The following is a 19,420-nucleotide window of genomic DNA, read 5'->3' as shown; positions in this document are numbered from 1 at the left end:
TGGGACGAACAATGACATAAATATTATAATAAAATTATCCCCGGAAAAGGCATGAAGACAGCTAAGTAATAAATCAACTCAAGGTTTCGCGTGTTTGTGCGTCAGTGTGTCGTTATTTTCTAAATGAGTGATAAATGGCACAATGTGCCCGTTGGAGTTTTTGTAATATGCCCCAGAGCTATGAAGTTAATCTTTCATTGAGTATTCAATTTAACTCTCTATAAGTTTCGTTTTGTGGGTATAAACTGGCCATTGTGCTTAAAATCTGAGTACCGTCCTTGCTTTCACCAGTGCTGCCTCTACTCGTCAACTGCGGGAACGCTAGACTTGCTCCTCTTCCGCCGCGAAATCCACGAGGCGCTGCTGTTCCTCAGATATTTTACCCCGAGGGAGGGAGGGACTGTTGTTATATCCACTGCAGATCTTCTTTTCTCTCTTTCCATTGCCAGTTCTTTCGGTTCCCCGATTTTCCTAGTTTCTCTGTCCTTTTCTATCTGCCTCAGGTACTTACCTCTTGGTTTGCATTCTCTCATGGCACTGCATTGGTAGGATAATTATCCTGGAGCTCTCCATGTCTTCATTATGCAAATCAGTTCCATTACTTACCTGATTTTCTTCTTGCTGGGAGTTCGAGTTGGTGTGGTGACTAGAGTGTTGGCTTCCCACCCCTTTGGGCTCGGGTTCGAATCCCGGTGGTGGAAGAGAATTTTCAGTGATACCTGCTTGAATGTTGCGTGGAGGACATTTCAAGCTCCATCCGTCGGGTGGGAGGTTAAGCCGTGATTCCCTTGGCGCCTTTCGTTAAGAGCTGGCTAATGCTGACGCCGGGTTTCTCTCCACCCTCCCTTCCACAACCTTCCCTCCTGGCGCAAATGACCTTAGCTGTCGGTCGCCTCCTCGAAATACCATACCATCTCCTTTCTTGATTCCTTATTTATTTAACCCAAGTTCTCTACTTTTGTTATTCCTCGAGGGAATCATGCTTCAACTCCTCCCTCCATCACATTTCTGATGATCTCAGTGTCACTTGTGACAATGCCTATATATCAGGTCCTTCTCTTGCTCACCGTGCTCCAAAGCTTCCACATACATATACCTATCCTTCTATACTTAAATATGCTCCTCATTTTATGATTTCTTTCTTGCTGCGTGCTGGTGATTGATAACCCCCTGCCAAACACAGTTGAGGTTACTCGCAGGGAATTATGTGAATGTATATTCTTCACCGTACCCGTCCATTTGATCTTCAGCACCTGCTGTCAGCACCAGGTCTCGAAGATTGCTATTAGCTCCTAGTCGGCATTTCCAATGGTCCACATTTACGATGCGTGGAGTGTCATTGCTAAAACTTCTGTTTTAACACACTGTTTTCTTGTCTCCAGTCTTCCGCTCTCTGAGATGCTTCGTAGGCATGAATGCCATGTTAGCTTGGATTATACGACGCTTGATGTCAGTTGTGCTTCTTCCATCTCAGGAAATGGTGTTCCGGAATTTGCAGAATGATTCCACTTGCTCCATTATCTCTTCTTTGAGACGAAAATCTATCACTATTTTATCTCACCCACGTAAAGTTATCTTCGATTTCTTTTTATTGCTTATCATTTCACTCTCGAAGTAGTCATGAAGGACGGATTTTAAAATACAGGTAAATTGGTGTGCTGTACCAGAAATGGAGGGTGTAAAATAGAAAAAGTATGTAAACGTGAACAGATTAGCTGATTAGTGAGTTTGGGAAATAGCTGCACGAAGCCAATCAGAGAATTGCTGACAAGATTATTGTCTGAAAAATGGGAGGGATTGGGTCGGGGTAAAACAGGGAAACGGAAGGTGACTTATAGCGAAGTTTTTTTATGGAAGATAAACCAAGGTGAGGAGATTCGTAGGAGGGCTGAAGTTAGTGAGCAAGGAAGCAGTGGTTTTCAGGAGAGGTGAATGGGTGGAGAAAATTACTTGGCCATGACATAAAATATTTTTGCAATTACCCAATTTCTAACTGTTCTCATAACTCTACCTTACAGCCTTTGCTTATTATAGTCTTAACTTTGCTATAAAAAAGGTTGTTGAAACATTACTCCCTGCGAATTATTTTGTGAAATCCTGGCTATTTAAATATAATAGGGGATATCTCATCGTGGTATTTTCGAACCTTGTTTTAATTTTTTAAATTTGATTTCAATTCCATTTGTTACTTCAACCCTTTCCAACCCAGAGCTGCTTCTGCGAGAAATCAAATTTGAAATTTTTTCACTTAATCATAATTATCGTGGCAGCTAATTTCCTAATTACAATTTACACAGCAAAACAATGCGTAGTTTAGGTATTTTCTAAATAGAGTAGAAAACAGTTACATTTTTGATGTTGCTTAAAAGCAACACGGGGTATGATACGTTGACGTATCTTTACTGAAATTACTTATCCATCAAAAAGGTCATCTAGAAGATATTTTTTGTTATTCGGAAATATAGACTATTACGATCATTTTAACTTTTCTCGAGTTTCCGCGCGGGTAAGATATTCGAATATCTTACCCGCGCGAAAACCGGAGAAAAGTTTAAATATTCTGTTCGCCGGGAAAGTGTAAAATCATACATTTGTGTTACGATTGTTTCCCGAGGGCGATTCAACGAACAGGCAAAAACCTTTGCGGGCATCTAAAGCTCCGAAGTTGGTTTTGAAAATACGATATTTTAATATGCTCAAATTGTTAAAGGAGCAATAATTATATTATTAGTATTATTACTATCATCATGAGTTACTATTTTGTTTACCAAGGATTTCAAAAGTTCTTTCTTTCACGCAGCCCTGATTTTTCGTCGCGTTTTTCCAATGTCACAAATGCGCTTGCCGATGTAACAAATCGCTACCTTGGTTTGACAAGGTTCTAACCGACATTTTTGCAAAATTTGGTGTTTTCACTCAAGATAACTAAGTTTATGTTTCTCTATGTGTTCACCGGTTTTTATTCCTCTATGTAAAATAATAACAGATTTAGAACAGTGACTAAGTTCCAACTGCAAGGAGTAAAAACTAATATTTGGTGTGACAAGGTTCTAACTGCGTTTTACTTATTTTATTACTCATATAAACATGTAAAAAAATAAAATAAATAACATATTTTCTTAAAGTAATAATTACTAGTGTATCTAGTAGATCTCCTATGTATGTGCCAAAAATCAAAAATAAACTCCTATTAATAATAGAAATAGAGCAGTTTAAAACTTTGACAAGGTTTTTCTCAAAACCAGCTGAAGGTCAGTTAGAACCTTGTCAAACCAAGGTAGCGAAATGTCTTTGCGCTTTCACTTCGTACATTGCCACTTTTGTCTTATGTGATATTCTTTAGTCTCCTTTTATATTCTTTTGTCTTTGGAGTTAAAAAGAAGTTTCGTCACATTCGTTAAATTGTAAAATGACATTCTTTGTGTTTCATCTATTGACATTGTTATTTGTTTCACAACTGTTAAGGTGGACTGTGTGACGTGGAATAAATTAAGGAGGCATTATTATTATGAGGTTGTTTATTATGAAAAAAGAAAAGATGAATAAGGGAAGTAGGTATGCTCGACGGGAATTTGTTGAAAGCTACCCGAGCTTCCATAGAAACGGGGCGAGGGCAGGGATGCGTACGGAGGGAGAAGAATACTCGGGGACTTCGTCGCTGGAGGTAAAACAAATCGAACCGAGTTCATTCGATTTCCGTTCAATTAGAGAGGGGGAGATAACCTAGTGACTGGAAATGAAACTCACTCGAAGAAAAAACACCTCTCTTGTCCAACTTCTGTCTCTGACATAATGACGTACCTGTGTTCTTTAAACATATATATTTTGTTCAGTTTAAGTTGTACTACCGTAATACGCGAAAAATTTCAATGATAATTTCATACCCTGTCCCAATGACTGTCTATATCGTGAGACATGGTAAGAATACACGATGCCATTCAAGAAAAGCAAAGCACTGGGTACACGGCCAGTCGCGCGGCGTAATTTGCACGCCTACGGGCGTCGGTACCTCTTGCCTATCCAACTATTCCTATTTTGTATTTCCTAAAATCCGGCCAGTCAACGAAATGAAAAGATTTGTGGATTACACCCCGCGGAAATGTTGGACTATTAATTTCGAAGCCTGTAGCTGCATATGCATACGGCTGGAGGGAAAGAGTCAATAATGTGGCCGTTCAATTTGAAAAAAAATAATAGATTAATAGAGAACTACCTCGAACATTGGAGACATCTATCGGTCATCGTCGTGTTAATAACTTCGATACTACGGATACTTCAGCAAGTTCGATGCTCATTATTTTTAATTCGACGATGACCGCTAGATGTCTCAAAGTTAAAAATATGTTACACATTGTATTTAATTTGTTTATAAACCTAATTTTCCTCTCGGGCCCATTGATGTTTAAATTTCCAAAATCACGTGGTACACGTATGTACCGAAGAGAGTGCTGGCGACATCCCCTCTACTTTTGTCCTAACTTCAAGTTTTAAACAAGTGTTACATCTATATTAATCCTCGATTGGGCTTATAAATTACGCAAATTTTCGAAAATCAACGATTTGAACATTGTACGTACATTCTGGTCTAGAATGACCTTGTGTATTCTTAAAATTTACTATGACTGTCTACAGTGCGAGTTTTTATAAGCTCGAAGTATTGTAGCTAATTTCATTTTTAGATCGGTAAGAGGAACCGACGCCCGTAGGCGTACGAATTACGCCGCGCGACCGGCCGTGTACCCAGTGCTTTGCTTTTCTTGAATGGCCTCGTGTATTCTTACCATGCCTCACGATATAGACAGTCATTTGGACTGTCTATATCGTGAGTTTTTAAAGCAAAAAGTATTGTAGCTAATGTGTTTTTAGATCGGAAAAAGGAACCCGACACCTTTGGCGTATAAATTACGCCGCGCGACAAGCTGTAACACCACCTGTACCACCCGTGTACCTTTGTATCTGTATCACCTATAAATGTACAAGCTTGAACTAATTTATACAAGCAAAGATAAATTTTAGCAAAATCGAGTGTTATCATATAAATGTATATATCGCGGATAAAGTACGCCAAGTGGCCGGTCGTGTAAAAATATCAGGCGTGCCCGCTCGAGGATTAATGGTTAAGCTTTTGGGATTACCCGCGTCAAGACTTTAAAATGGCCAACCTTTCCTCTCTTATATGGGAGAGAAAATCAGGTATCTCATCCGAGCTAATGACTGCGTCGCCTTTATTGACCATCAGTATATAGGTGGTGGGTACAGGCAGAGAATTTTCTGGAAGTCTTTCTATCTAGAAATGACTGGAAACCATGCTTCGTTACGAAATGTGTGAGGTCACGAGAAAGTGCAGAATACGATCGATGGAGTAGGAGTGATGAGCCCTCTTAATAATCTTCGATGAGTCCGTGGGTTATTAGTGCGAGGAAGTCTAATCGGAAGCTTAGCGGCGGTCTCGCGCCGTGCATGCAGTGGGAAAATCCTCCCTCCTCGCCTTTCCTCAATTAACCAACCCCACAGCCACTGCCGTGTCCCGTCCTTTTCTCATCATCATATCAACTCACCATTCCTTTCCTTCCCGTCCCATTCCCTCCGTAAGCAGCCACGAGAAGAACCGCAGAGTAATAACGGTGCGTTCGTGCCAAGCGAATACCTACCTACCTCTCCCATCCTTTCGGAATTACTGGGGCGGAGCTAGCATATCTCCTCGATGGATTCTCATCTCATCATCTGCGGCCTCCTCGCATTCGTAATATCTGCGTCCCGAATGCTCCTTCCAAATGGATTGGCTGGACGCGAGTGGTGGTTTGAGAGGATGGAAAATGGGGGTGGGATTGCGTATTACGGGATGCTGTTGGAATGGGGGAAAGAGGAGAGGTGGCTAAGACTCTTCCGACAAATGAAGAGCTAAATTCACATTTTTTGCGGTCCAAATAGTTCTTTTCTCCTGCACCGACCAGCGTAACCTTGCGGACAGCGCAGTACATTATTTTGGATTTCGACGTCTCCTTCGGTGAAATGTTCGATCAGGTCAGAAACTACCCAGAAGATACCATTCAAATAGAACTATTCTTTACGTTATCATACCTTCGAACAACTGCCTAATAAGAGTCGTCTTCCGACAAATGAAGAGCGAAATTCACATTTTTCGCGGACTAAATAGTTCTTTCATCTGCACGATCCTAGCGTAAACTTACGGACAGTGCGGCAGATTATTTTGGTTCCGCGAAGTTCTATTTTTCCCCATCTTCTTCGGTGATATGTTTACGATGAGGTCAGTAACTATTCAAAAGATGTCATTCAAATAGAACTAGTCTTTACGCTTTCTCATTCCACGAACAAATGCCTACCATAAGTCGTCTTCCGACAAATGAAGAGCAAAATTCACGCTTTTCGCGGTCCAAATAGATCTTTCTCCTGCACCGTCTTAGCGAAACCTTACAAACAGTGCGGTAGATCATTTTGGATCTGGAGAAGTCTTTTTTCCAATCTCTTATGCTGAAATGTTTATGGTCAGGTCTGAAACTACCCAGAAGATATCATTCAAATAGAACTATTCTTAATCTCATTGCTTGAAGAACTGCCGGCCAAATATCATTTTAAATGGCACCTAATTCTGGATATCTCTCCCTGAAAACATACAAGCTTTATGCTTTGAACAATGTGTTGCACATAACTCCACTCAATGCAGTGAGCGGTAAAACTAAATTTCCTCAGTAAATAACAACATACTTATGGTGATATTGTAAAAAAATTAATACCACGTCCTTATTATCCTCTTTTTGTTTTATATTACAACTGCTATGGGTTCGTTTTCATTTCAACATTGATCTTTATGCAGAGCCAAGGCCTTGATAATGTTTTTTTGCTCTAAGGGTTATGCCCGAAACAGAATATTATTCTCTTTCATAACATCACACGACGCCATAAGCGCAAACATACACATAAATTCATATGATAGGAAACGAAAGGATAAAACATAGCAGAGAGTTGATAAGGACAACTGTGATGTGGTAGATGATAATATTTTACATCTTGTGTTCTTTCCACTTGTGTTCTTTTCCCATTCTTTCATGAATTAATTTGTATACAAACAATTCTTTTCCCCTCAAATGGATCCGCCTTTTGTTGTGTTTGCAGGAGGGAATTCGTGTGTGGAAGGAAGAGCATCTGAGTCGTCCTATATGCGTGAGTTTGTGTGTGTGTGTGCATAAATGGACGTGGTTTATAGTCGCCCTTAATGGAGACACAGGTGGACTAGAGTTACGCGTCCCTCATATGCATACGCACTTAGTCAGCGGAGCACGGGCCCTCGTGTGTCCTATTCCAACTGAGCAGCAAGGAGAGAGAAGAAACGAGTCGGACTTGGTTAGGAGCGGCTGGCTGTGGTAGGATTAGCTCTGGGACCGTCCCTCGGGCATTTGGTCCTCGTGGTCCAAAGCGCTTTATAATTGAATCATGTGAATATATTCTCTCCTCCACCGTTCTGTTGCCGTTGTTCGTTCCAAGTTTTCTTTTCATTATTGGGCCACTCAACTATTTCACAACGGGGCAAGAGTGCATTGAATTATTACGCTAGTTGGAGGGGATTGTGTTAATTTTTTTAATTAATACTCCAAAACCCTCATGTATGAAAGTGTCAATTATGTGTTAAATTACTGTTTATTCAATCCAATGGGAAGAGTTTTATTTTATAACCGCAGATCTGGTTGATTCTATAAAAAACAACCACTTTAATTCCAATATCTTCTATAAAATTCTATCTTGTATTGTATTCTTCGTATTGTATCATATCTTGTATTCATCTGATTTTTCTCTACCATCATCATCATCACCTCTCCATTTCCAATCAGCTTATCTTTTCACACATACGTATGTGTTCTCTTTCATATCCTTCTTTACCTGTTTCATGTATATTTTATTCGTGGTCTTTCTTAACCATTAATGTCATCTACATATACCTTGTCATCAACAGGCCATTATGCCTTAATAGATGGCCGATTAGGTTGTTTCGTCTCCTTATGAAGGTTTTCTCCAAGCCTTTCTTCTCACCTTCTATTCTTACGTAGGCTACTGTTCTTACTTAGGCTACATAATGTATTTTATATTTATTTATTATTTATTCAAATATTTTAGCTTAAGTAAGAAAAGAGGAGGCTCGAAGGAGTTTCGGTCCATCGTGGGAGTGACAATTTGGGAAAAGTTGAATGTGGAACTTCGAAAAATGAATAGGAATATTTTTACTTGCTATGTCCGAAAACCCTTTCTCCAAATAAGGGATAAAAGAGCCTTCCCTCCCAGCCAAAAAAAAGTGATTGATAACGAGGAAGGAAATAAAAGTGGAGGCGCCACATGAAAAATTCCACGTCACTCACAAATCGTCCTTCCGTGTTCTCATGAAAATTGACATTCATAACGATTTTGAAAGCCATTTCCACTACAAATTTTTATTTACACAATGTATAAAACTGTCATCTGCTTTTCAATTCCCAAGCAGGTGTACAAATGGCATTCGCTCATCGATTTTGAATGAGTATATATAGAAGGTCCTGCCCTCAGTTCTCTTCGCATAAACCAATTTTTACAAAACATATGGTTATTGGTTACAAAACATATGGACACTATAATGAAAACAAAAAAGTTCTGCAGATGCAAAAATATAAAAGTGATTATGTAAAAAACATCTTAATAAGGTCGTTGAAGTTTTTGAATAACGTTTTTATGGTACAATAATTAATTATATTATTATTAGATTTAAAATATTCCATAGGTACTCGTACTAAAGTCTCCCAATTACTGTTCGTAGACAACTTAAGTGTATATGATTGCGATTATTATCCAAGGCCAGAAAACAGCCAAACCATCAACTTGAATAAAAAATAACAAGATGGATTATAAAATACAAAGTACAAATAAATCCACACATTTATGTTCTCGCACTAAAATAAATTATTATAATTTGCCTTTTTAACATTCAAGTACACAACTCTTATAAAGAAAATCATGAAATAAGGTATCCTGGGGTATCCATTCCATCCAAGAAGGAAATAATTTCTCTCTTAGCCATGAGAAATTTATGTAGAATTTAATTCACGTAGACTGACTCCAGTTTTAATTTTTTCATCATTTCAAATGAAACTAAGTTATTCTATAGGGATGGACTAACAATAATCTCTTCCCTTATTTACTCTTTTATGTTCCCTTACTTTACAATACCACATCTCTACTAAAATTTTATATTTCAATCTATTTTACTTCTTTCACAGTTACACCATGTTGACGGCCGTATCAATGGGTCAAAAATAAACGACAAGTAGCATTCACTACTTCATTTTGAACTGCGGAAATTCAATTTCTGCGCCTAAAATTACGAATTACTTCAGTCCAGTCATTATAATCACGTTTTTTCTAGCAATGGAAACCCATGAACGTATTCAAGGATCCAAAAATACCAACGTCAGCATTAATCTTGAAAGTAATTCTTTTTATACAATTCTCCCGCTGCACGAATCCGTATCGAAATATATCAACCCTTATAAATTGACAATTTTCAAGAGTAGTTGATGCTTACGAAGCGATAAACACTGCTCTTTTCACAGATTTTATCTGGGAAAATCATCATGACTAGGAGCAGTAACTACAACAAAAAAAAGATATCGTAACATGAATAGCAATTTTTTGACTATTCAACTTTGTATGGCAATTGACTTCAACATTTTTCAACTCGGTATCGCCCAGCAGGTACCTGTTAGAATCTGTATGAAAAATATTATTTAACTATCCCAGGGAAACGGTGTTTAAAAAGCGAAAATCTAAATATAACAACCGCCTCGAAAGCCTGTTTTGAATCGAGTCCGTCGAGACCACGTGATGAAAACAGTCTGTGAGTTTCTCTGTTCGTTGGTCGGCCGTTGAGGAAAAAATTATAATAATAAAACACACTCGCTCAATGGCGAGGTTTCCTGAAATGAAAATAAAAAAGAGAGAAAAAAAATTCTTCGTCGCCGAAAAGCATTCTACTCATTGTCTAAACCCCCTCTCTGACTCCCTCTTTCGGAATTTCACAGAATTTCCCCCTGCTCTCCCTTCCTCTCCTCGCCTTGTAACATCTTTGCGAAAAGAGAGGGGGACCCCGTTATATTCTCCCCCGGCCGTCCGACGGACAGCTGTTGAATCAAGAAAAAATGAGGCCCAGATTAATTCCAACTGAGCCAACTCTCGCTTCAAGCCACTGTTAAAAATTAAAACTTTAAGACCCTTCTCGTGTGCGAACATCATCAGCAGCAGTCCGCTGGCATTTTAACCACGTGTGTTATTATTATTAATATTATTTAGTGAATGTAGCTCTTCATCGCTAAGTTTTAATGGGTAAGTTTGTAATTTCTCTGGAGATTTTGTAACTAAAACTGTAAATTAATTTCTCGTCAACGCTTATAATCCTCGGCTTTATCAATGGGTTAAAAATAAAGGACACGTAGCACTCTGCACGTAAAATTACACGTTACTTCAGAATGCACAATATAATCACGTTTTTTTATATAAATGCATCCCAATCTAACCAACCGGCAGGCACTCATTCGCCCATCAACGTATTCAAGGATCCGGAAATACTAACGCTAACATTAATCCTCAAAAAAGTTGCATTTTAAACTAAGATTTGATGATGAAATTTAGATTGCCATTTTTAGGGACTTGGATTTATTTAGGAACTGGGTGATAAAAATCCAATCATTTGCGGTTTGACATAAATAATTCTACTTATTATCATTACTGTCACATTATAGGTGCAAATATTCAATGATAGAATTTTGTTTCCGAGTTTCATCATTAGATTACAAGGCCTGAAACGGGACAATAAAACTGTCGGAACGTTGGTTAGAAACGAAATATGATTTGATAAATCACTTCTCTAGAGAAATTAAAAATTACCAATTATTATTTAACAGGACGCGTCACTCTTGCTCGACCCACCGTACTTTACCTTACTTCGTGACGAATTACTCCTTCAAAACTTATACTATCAAGTAAATTAACTCACCAGATTTATAGACATTTATATTTAATAATAAAACAACTATGTATATTTCACTTTAGAAAATGTAGTGCATATCAACCGGTTTCAATGCTCAAAGCGTCATTATCAGGATGTGTGGATGGACTTACTGTGAGGGTATTTACGTATCGACTTGGGTAATGAGTTGGTGGTTGTGGGACATTGAATAGAGCTATTACGTGATTGTGGCAGTGAAGATTTCTTGGGTCTCAAGGCCTGTTCACACGATACATTAACACGTACGAGTTAATGTACGTTTGCGTGAATGATTTTTGTGGACCGGAACGGAACATGTACGAATGCATGAACCAAATTATAACATGTTCTATTTTCTGTGCATGCACAAGTTTGGTGGTTACACGGATTTTGGCTGTGCATTTTGGCGTTCATTCTCGCGTTCATACATTTGGACATTACCCCGTACGTGTTAATGTACCGTGTAAACAGGTCTTCATACCTAGTAACATCCTCCACATCTCTCTGTGACGTTTCAATGTGCAATTCGCCCATCGTTCTCAGGGATTCAGGAATTCAATGGTTCTATCCGATTCAACGGTTGGAGTCCTGAATCCCTAAGGGCTATTGGTGAGTTGTGCATCAAAACGTCGGAAGGAGATATGGAGGAACTCTCCCGGTGTGAGACCCGATAAATCTTCTCTGCCATTGCTCGCCGGAAAAAATCAAACTATAAATAAGCTTTCTCCTAATGATAACTATCGGATGTATTCAAAATATTTAATGCTAAAAATTCAAGATCTTTAATTAACAGGTCGAGCAAGATTTGTCCCCACAAGCAATTTGACCATTTTTCAAATATTTTCCAGGGATAGCCGGGGATGAGCGCCTATGCAATGATGACGAAATAATACTCACCGATGACAGTGACGAGGATCATGATGCCGAGGATGACCGAGATGGCGCCCATGAAGAGCACGTCCGATAGTGGCTCCTCCCCCGCCGCCGCAAGGCTCCCATTGTTGCCACTTGCATTGTTGGCGCTCGCATTGTTGCCGCCACCGAAGAGCGCGAAGTCGTCCCAGTCGACTCCAATCGCAAGTGAGGAGTCGTTGGAAGGCGTGGGAGAGGAGGAAGAAGAGGAATTGGTGGGGGTGGTCGGCGGGTTGAAGGCCCCATGGCTGAGGGCCCTTGCCCCCCTCGTGGCTACGAGCAAAGCGACCAGGCCGAGAGGAAGCTTCGCCGAGGGGCCGCGAGAGGCGCTGCGGGAGCACATGGCGGCGGCCGACGCGGGAAAGCGATCCTCATGCCGAGCCTGAGAAAATTATAAAAAATTGGGAAAAAATTAGGGTCAGCAGCTATTTTTTTAATTACTACTATTATTAAGGACCTTAGTAAAATAAACTTACGGCACTCAAAATAATTCGCATATACTAAAAATGAACTCTCGATAAAGCTAAGGGGCTAAGAAGCTCCACCAAAACCAATGCGTAAGCTGCCCAAATGTGCCTTAAATCCCTATCAGATCCTATTCAAACTCTTGACATGAAAATCATTTTCACATCCTTTAACTAAAATGGAATCACTAAGACTTAACTTGAAGCTGAGTGATCACTTCAAATATCAAAATAGAAAGAATCAGTTTTAAATTAACTCAAAGAAGAAACTAGAATTTTTACTTACCTTTTTTTTGAAATAACCGAATACAATTCATGATTACCTGTCAATGTTGATTAATTAAATGATAGTCATCGATAAACATTGCAAAGAGGTATGCCAAAATTCTGGTTTCTTATATTTTGTTGATTTATAACATATATTTATTTTTTGGTTATATATTATTGTAAAAACATTTTCGTAACCCTTTATCATGTGTATGCATAAAAATTAGAGTCATTTTCGTTTCAAGCCCTTATTATGGTTTATAGACAAAATTAAACGTCGACAAAATCTACAGTTCAATTTGAAGGCCTACACTCTAAGATTCAAATTTAGTATACGATATAATATTTCCTGGAGTTTAGGTCAATTTTAAAACAAGTTTCAGCCAACGTTTCGATTTATTTTTAAATCATCATCAGGGCCATGTAAGAAAAAAGTATGAACAATATAAAATACAAAGATTAAAACGATATACAATATTTATACATAAAAAAGGTAAAATCCCATAAAGGTAAAGTCCCATTTAATGTCAAAATTTTTGGTATTCCATTCTGTATATATATATATATTTAAAAAAAATTGTATTATTGTATAAAAAACCCGATTGTACCTTTTTTATGCGTAAATAATGTATATCGTTTTAATTTTTGTATTTTATATTGCTCATACTTTTTTCTTACATAGCCCTGATGATGATTTAAAAATAAATCGAAACGTTGGCTGAATCTTGTTTTAAAACTGTCCTAAACTCCAGGAAATATTATATCGTATATTAAACAAGGTCAAGAAAAGGAAAAAAAATAATAATAATTTTCAAATTTAGTATTTTATATGGAGGTCAGGGAAGGAAAAATAGCCTCATAAAGGTTTGTACAAATCCGATGCCCGGAGACAGGGATATTCGAATTAGGAGCACGCAGAATGGCGCGAATATTGACCGAATTTAGGTCATCGACTCAGTTGTGATCGCTCGGATGAGCTGAGCCCTCTCGTAATTCTTTCTCTTTGTCCGTAGAGGCGCTTCTTCTGTGAGAAATGCTATCGGTTTCCCAAAATACAAATCATTTTTCAGGGAAATATCCGCGGACCGGCCATCGGAGCACCTTTACAAAGTCACCCATTAGTGATCTGCTTGGAAGTAAGAAGTGCGAGCAGAGGAAAACATCACGTAATTTCGAAGGCCCATTCAATTGTACATCTTGCTCAGGGACAGAGCGCTGACGGTTTCGGATAGAAGTCGAGGAGAAACGATGGTAAAGGTCAGGGGTGGAAAGGTACAAACATGTTATTTAATACTCACACATTTTCGGTTACCGAAGTCGCCTTTCTCGTCGCTGTGGAAGATCAGTCCGAATTTTGCCGGGAAATATGTTATAATTAGTTCTGTTCTTTATGGTAGTGAGGCAATGAGGCATGGGTAATATCAGCAGCGGAGAAAGTTTGTTTGAAAGTTTTGTCAAGTTTGGAAGCTTTCGAAATTTGGTGTTCTGAAGAATGATGAAGGTTGATTGGATGGATCGTGTATGTAAGGCGGAAGTTCCAAGGAGAGTAAGCGAGAAGTCTTATGAAAATTATGTTTGTATTTGGAATTATGAATTTTTTCATTACATGAGACTCGAATGGCTCGATCGGCACGCCACCTACCCCGGGTTCTCTAGCTTCACTTGTATAGCGCGGAGTCAGTTGTCTCCTTACCCTGCCGCCGCGGCCGGTCGGCTCGTTGAACTCTAAAACCACGGTGTCTAAGTCAATGGTTTAAATATACTACAAGACTTGGGTAGAATACGGATTAATTGAGTGGGTTGGAAGCCAAGGGGTACATGTGATTTCTCTTTTCTAGTTACAGAGTTAGGTACAGAAATTAGGTGAAGAAAACAAACGAGATCAATTAGATACTTAGTTGTGCACTTGATTTTCCACTCTATGTCAGCACAGAACAGAGACTCACTCGCTTTCCTTGGCAGCCAAGCTTTTGTGTATTTATTCTAGCAATTAACCTTACCTAACTCTATATAAACTCTTCTCGGGATACCGCGCGGGAAAGATTATGTAAGAGCGCCTTCGTTTCGGGTACCGAATCGCTACCCCTTCTCACCGCTATTAAAAATTTTTCGTCTATTCGTGTAGCCGTGAGAATGGGTAGGGAATCAGTACCGTAAACGTCGGCGCTCTTGCATAATCTTACCCGCGCGGTATCCCGAGAAGAGTTTATACTTGTTGTTAGCCGGGAAAGTGTAAAATCTTACTTACCTAACTCTGTTGAGAAAAAAATCACTTGTACCCCTTGGCTTCCAACGCACTCAATTATATCGACCACATCTTGAGACACCTTGATCATTTGAGAATTATGGTTGAACAACAGGTGGAAGGGAAGGACGGCACAGGTAAGCCTGGGATGATTTGCATATAGCAGATAGTGAGGGATGCAGAGCAGAAGAAATACTTAGGCGTGAAAAGATAAGCTGATGGAAGAATAGGGTGGTTTCCTATTATTTTTTTATTGCCTGAATCGAAAGATTATCACTCCTGGAGTACGTATTTCATACTTTTAGATTTTTTAATGACGATATGTATTTTTCGCGATTAAATGAAAAGTGAAAATTTTCAAGCGCCAAAACGCGACGGCTAAGTATGAATGATGGGAAAACTCCGTGTGACGTCGTTCTGGTTCCCGGTGCCGCAAGTGTGGTGACCTTGGGGCGAGGCTTTGATCGCTGATACGACGCAGGATACTAGCAGGTAGCAGAGTACACTGCTAGCTGGTAGCTCTTGCCTTAAATAAGGATTATTAATACCTTATCAAACGTAGAAAACTTTCCGACCTTAGCCAGTTTTAATAGGTGATTATTAAGAGATGTTTCCCTGAGATCTGTGCCTCATGCATGCATTGGTAATCTCAGACGATGTAAAACTCCTATCTACTCGAATAGAAACTAGGTCCCTGTGACGTCACGTGGAGTGGCATCGCATAGGCTCCATGCTGGCCTTTTTTAAATGAGGATAAAATTGACCATTGCCATTCGTCTAAACCGGGATTTCCAAAACCAAATAATTTGTATATTAAGAATGCACTAATGGTGGGTAACGAATCGAAATCAATGCCTTTCGTTTCCTTTGATAAAGGATACTACCCTATTAAGTGGAGAGCTGCATTAATCCAATCTAGAAATGGATCTCTGCTGATGTTGATGCATCGAAATACATATTCTTGATAATATGGTATATGTAAATTCATAACTTCTCAATGCTTATCCCAGCGAGTCCAATACTCTATTCATCATTGGATTCCTGAATCCCTGATGACAATGGACAAGTTGTTCATCGAAACGTTGGAAGGAGATATGGAGGACCTGACCCGGTGCGAAACCCGAGAAAACTTTACTGCACTCCATTGGAAATATTGCCTTTCCCTTGGGCGACAACCTTGTCGCGGTGGAAAGGCTTGCGCGTTCCTATGACCTCTAGAGCTGCACTGGCGGAATTAATTCTAAATTATTCCCGGTAGGGCCACCCATTCCAGATAGGTCGAGGGGTAGGAGTCAGAAGAAAGGTAGTCGACGTGATGTTGTCACGTGAAAAACACTGTTGGAATGGAAGTGGGAAATCCTACCAACTGTCTCTTCCCTGAAAACATGGACTACTCCATGGAAACCTACTTTAATCGGTAGGATACTATAATGTTGCAAACATTGATAATATGGATGCTCCTTTGCTAATCACTGCGATGCAAAGATTTTTGGAAACCGATTATTCTAGAGGGTGAAGTTGCCACATAGAATCTTCTACGGGATTGGGACCTTCTCCATGTAGTCCCATTTTCTGTGCGCTTGAAGAAATGTCGCTGTGCTTAAATAGGTGCCCCTCTGCTCTCTGTCTCTGACTGACTGCGATTTCGGGAGACTTTCCTCTGTTCGCACTTCAATGTAGAACACTTACGGGTGACTCTGTAAAGATGTGCCGATGGCTGGTTCGCGAATATTTCCGTGGAAACTGATTTTTGCTGTGGGAAACCGATATTATAACTCACAGAAGAAGCGCTTCCACTGACAAAGAGAAAGACGACTCATCCGAGGGATCACAACTGATGTGAGATATCGCGTTTCCCCGTTGGTGGCAGGGTGAATGAAGTACTCGTCCGCTTCTCCCGGGGACACAGGTTTGAGTTTATGCTTATGAAAATGAGAGCAAATTTACCCTTTTTACCCTTTTTTTAAATCTGTCCTGGCCACTGACAATCCACTTTTAGGTGCACATTGGGAGCAAGAACCGTCGGAAAACGCAACCCACATAACCCCACAATCCGCCATTTTACCCAACCATACTACCCCCCATTACTTTACCCATATGTCATATTGTAACTTAATTTTGAAAATTCAAACGGAAATGACTTTTATTGAAACTTACCGGAGACAGTTTTTGGCCAGGACTGGTGACAGATGAAAACAGAGTGATATTTCAACGTGACGTGGCACTTGAGTGGGATTTTCACCGCTTAAGATATGGGTGTGTGTAAAGTTCTGCTGTATGGTAACTGGAAATCCTAAGCACAAGCCACAATTTCTATGATTCAAAAGGAAAATGGGCCAGGGGCAGAATCGTAAGATTACAATTTTTTTAATTCCTCTTCAGAGGTCGCACTCGTGGCGCGGGGTCAAATAGTGCGTTTAAACACACTAGGTCCGTGTGCGTACTACTTCCGCCTCTCTCGACTCCTTTGTTCCTTTGTTTGATATTGACCATCTCTGCTCTCCATGTCTGCGTCACGGCCGTTCGCCGGCTCACCTACGGCAAAATCTTTTTTCCTCCCTTTGCTCGAAGAGATTACCGACTTGGAAAGAAAGAAAAAAATAATCCTTCCTCTTTATGGGCACTTAGCAAAAGTATCAATTAATGCACGAGTAACTTCTTCTGTTAAATCGTTAAATGACCGTGTGACGTAGCTTATAAACGCTTCGATTTTAAAGACTATTTTGCCTTACATAATACTTGAATGAGCTGGCAGAAACAGTATTCGTACAATAGAGGTTACTGTATATGTTTCCACAAATACTTTAATTTTACTAAACGACCGGTTTGGATACATTTTGTGTTATCTTTAGGTCCTCAGTATTAGCTCTAGTATTAGGAACCGATTGTGAAATGTATTTACAGTGGTCGTGAGTGAAATTAAAGTAATCTTGAAATATTGCCAGTGACTTTTAGTTTGATAATATGTTATAATTCCACCAGATTAAGCCTGAAAAAACTTTTTATATTACCAAACCTCCTGCCCCACTAGAAGTCACCCGCTACGGTTGCATGGTATCCATTACGGTTGACGGTAATCGTTTTATCACAATCGATTTCTAGCGATGAAGAGTGGTGACTAGAGCATTGGCAATATTAAACTTAACACTGGGTTTCCTTCTATGTATATTGTCGTAGTTATTAAGGCACCGACTTCTTATGTAATTAATATTATCTATAATGTGCTACTTGTGTGATGTAAAACAGGAAAACTAATTTAAGAAAATCGTGCCTTGTGGAGACTATTGCTGTTAAAGTAAGTGCAGCTTCTCAGATAATGAATACTTGTTCCATTGGAAAAGTTCATTGAATTCACATTCCTAAGTCAATTCCTTTTATGAAGGATGCTCAAGAACTCCTTTTAAAGGTGTGTGGTGGCTGTAAATTGGTTTGTAGTGGTTTTATGTCCCGAAATAACGTAATTATTTGGGGTTGCATAGCACAAAACTTTATTTGACGAAAATAAGCAATATCACAGTGTAAGTTATACGCTCGAGATGTAAAAGTTATTGTTTTGCATGTAATTGCAAAAAAATATCCCGAATAATATATGCATTAAATTAAAGAAAAATATTTTATTGTAAAAGTGAGAATGACTTTGCTGGAAACAGCTCATCTTCAAGCAAAGAGACACAATGGGCCATATTATTCCCCATTCCCTTTTTTTAAGGTGTTCAAGGCTAAAATTTAGATATTTGAATGTGCCGATTAAGAATATTTACCTTTTTTTTCGATTTCAATCCCTCTCCGACGATATTAAAGTATAGTATTCATTATTTGCATTTAATCGAGCTTACGAAAGTCGCCACTCGCGTCACTGAATGGCAGACTGATACGAATTTGACGAAGAAATAAGCAATAATCAGGACTATAAGTTACTGAGGATATATTCTATCAAATTCATAACTTTTCGTTGCTATTCAGGGGCGGATCCAGGATTTCATTCTGGGGGGGCACAAGCAAGGCTGTATCCAGGATTTTGTTCTGGGGGGGCACATGGATACCTCGTAATACAAAACGAACGCAATGATAATGGGACCGTATTAAAAGTCTTGCATATTTTTTAAGGGTCTGGGGGGGCACTTGCCTCCGTGCCCCCCCCCCCTAGATCCGCCAATGGTGCTATTCAAGGTGATTGCAAATTTAATTTAATTAAGTAATCTTAAGCGACCGACTGTGTATAAGCAGGCCAAAAATTATCAATCGACGCTCTTAGCCCTGCGGACGATGGCAGAGTCGGACATCGAAACGTTGGCAGTGATGCAGTTCACGATGCCGAGAACTCTTCGCGTAATCTATTCCCCGGGATAGCACCAAATCTTATTTTACTAATTCTTATTTTTTATTGCGGTGAACAACCCTCTATGTATCGAAAGTGAAACTTGTCTTTCTCCTTTTTTTTGACGAGTGCATTGCATCGCCATCCATCCGTGTGTGCCGTCTGCCCTGGGTGTCTGTGTAGCGGCCGAT

The 19,420-nt window shown here is 39.4% G+C and overlaps 1 protein-coding gene across 1 annotated transcript in view; it reads right to left on the bottom strand.

Annotated features, from left to right (window-relative positions):
* Window positions 1-19,420, bottom strand: part of LOC124158853 (5-hydroxytryptamine receptor-like) — a 700,732-nt gene that overhangs the window by 68,914 nt on the left and 612,398 nt on the right. Inside the window, exon 4 of the mRNA XM_046534230.1 lies at window positions 11,921-12,317. Coding sequence (XP_046390186.1) covers window positions 11,921-12,278 — 358 coding nt within the window. The 5' untranslated portion in view covers window positions 12,279-12,317. The remainder of the gene's footprint in view (window positions 1-11,920; window positions 12,318-19,420) is intronic.

The sequence above is a fragment of the Ischnura elegans genome, chromosome 5 (assembly GCF_921293095.1).
Source record: "Ischnura elegans chromosome 5, ioIscEleg1.1, whole genome shotgun sequence".
In the NCBI taxonomy this organism is placed as follows: Eukaryota; Metazoa; Arthropoda; class Insecta; order Odonata; family Coenagrionidae; genus Ischnura; species Ischnura elegans.
The sequence above is the reverse complement of the archived record's forward strand: the minus strand, read 5'-3'. Positions and strand labels throughout refer to the sequence as shown.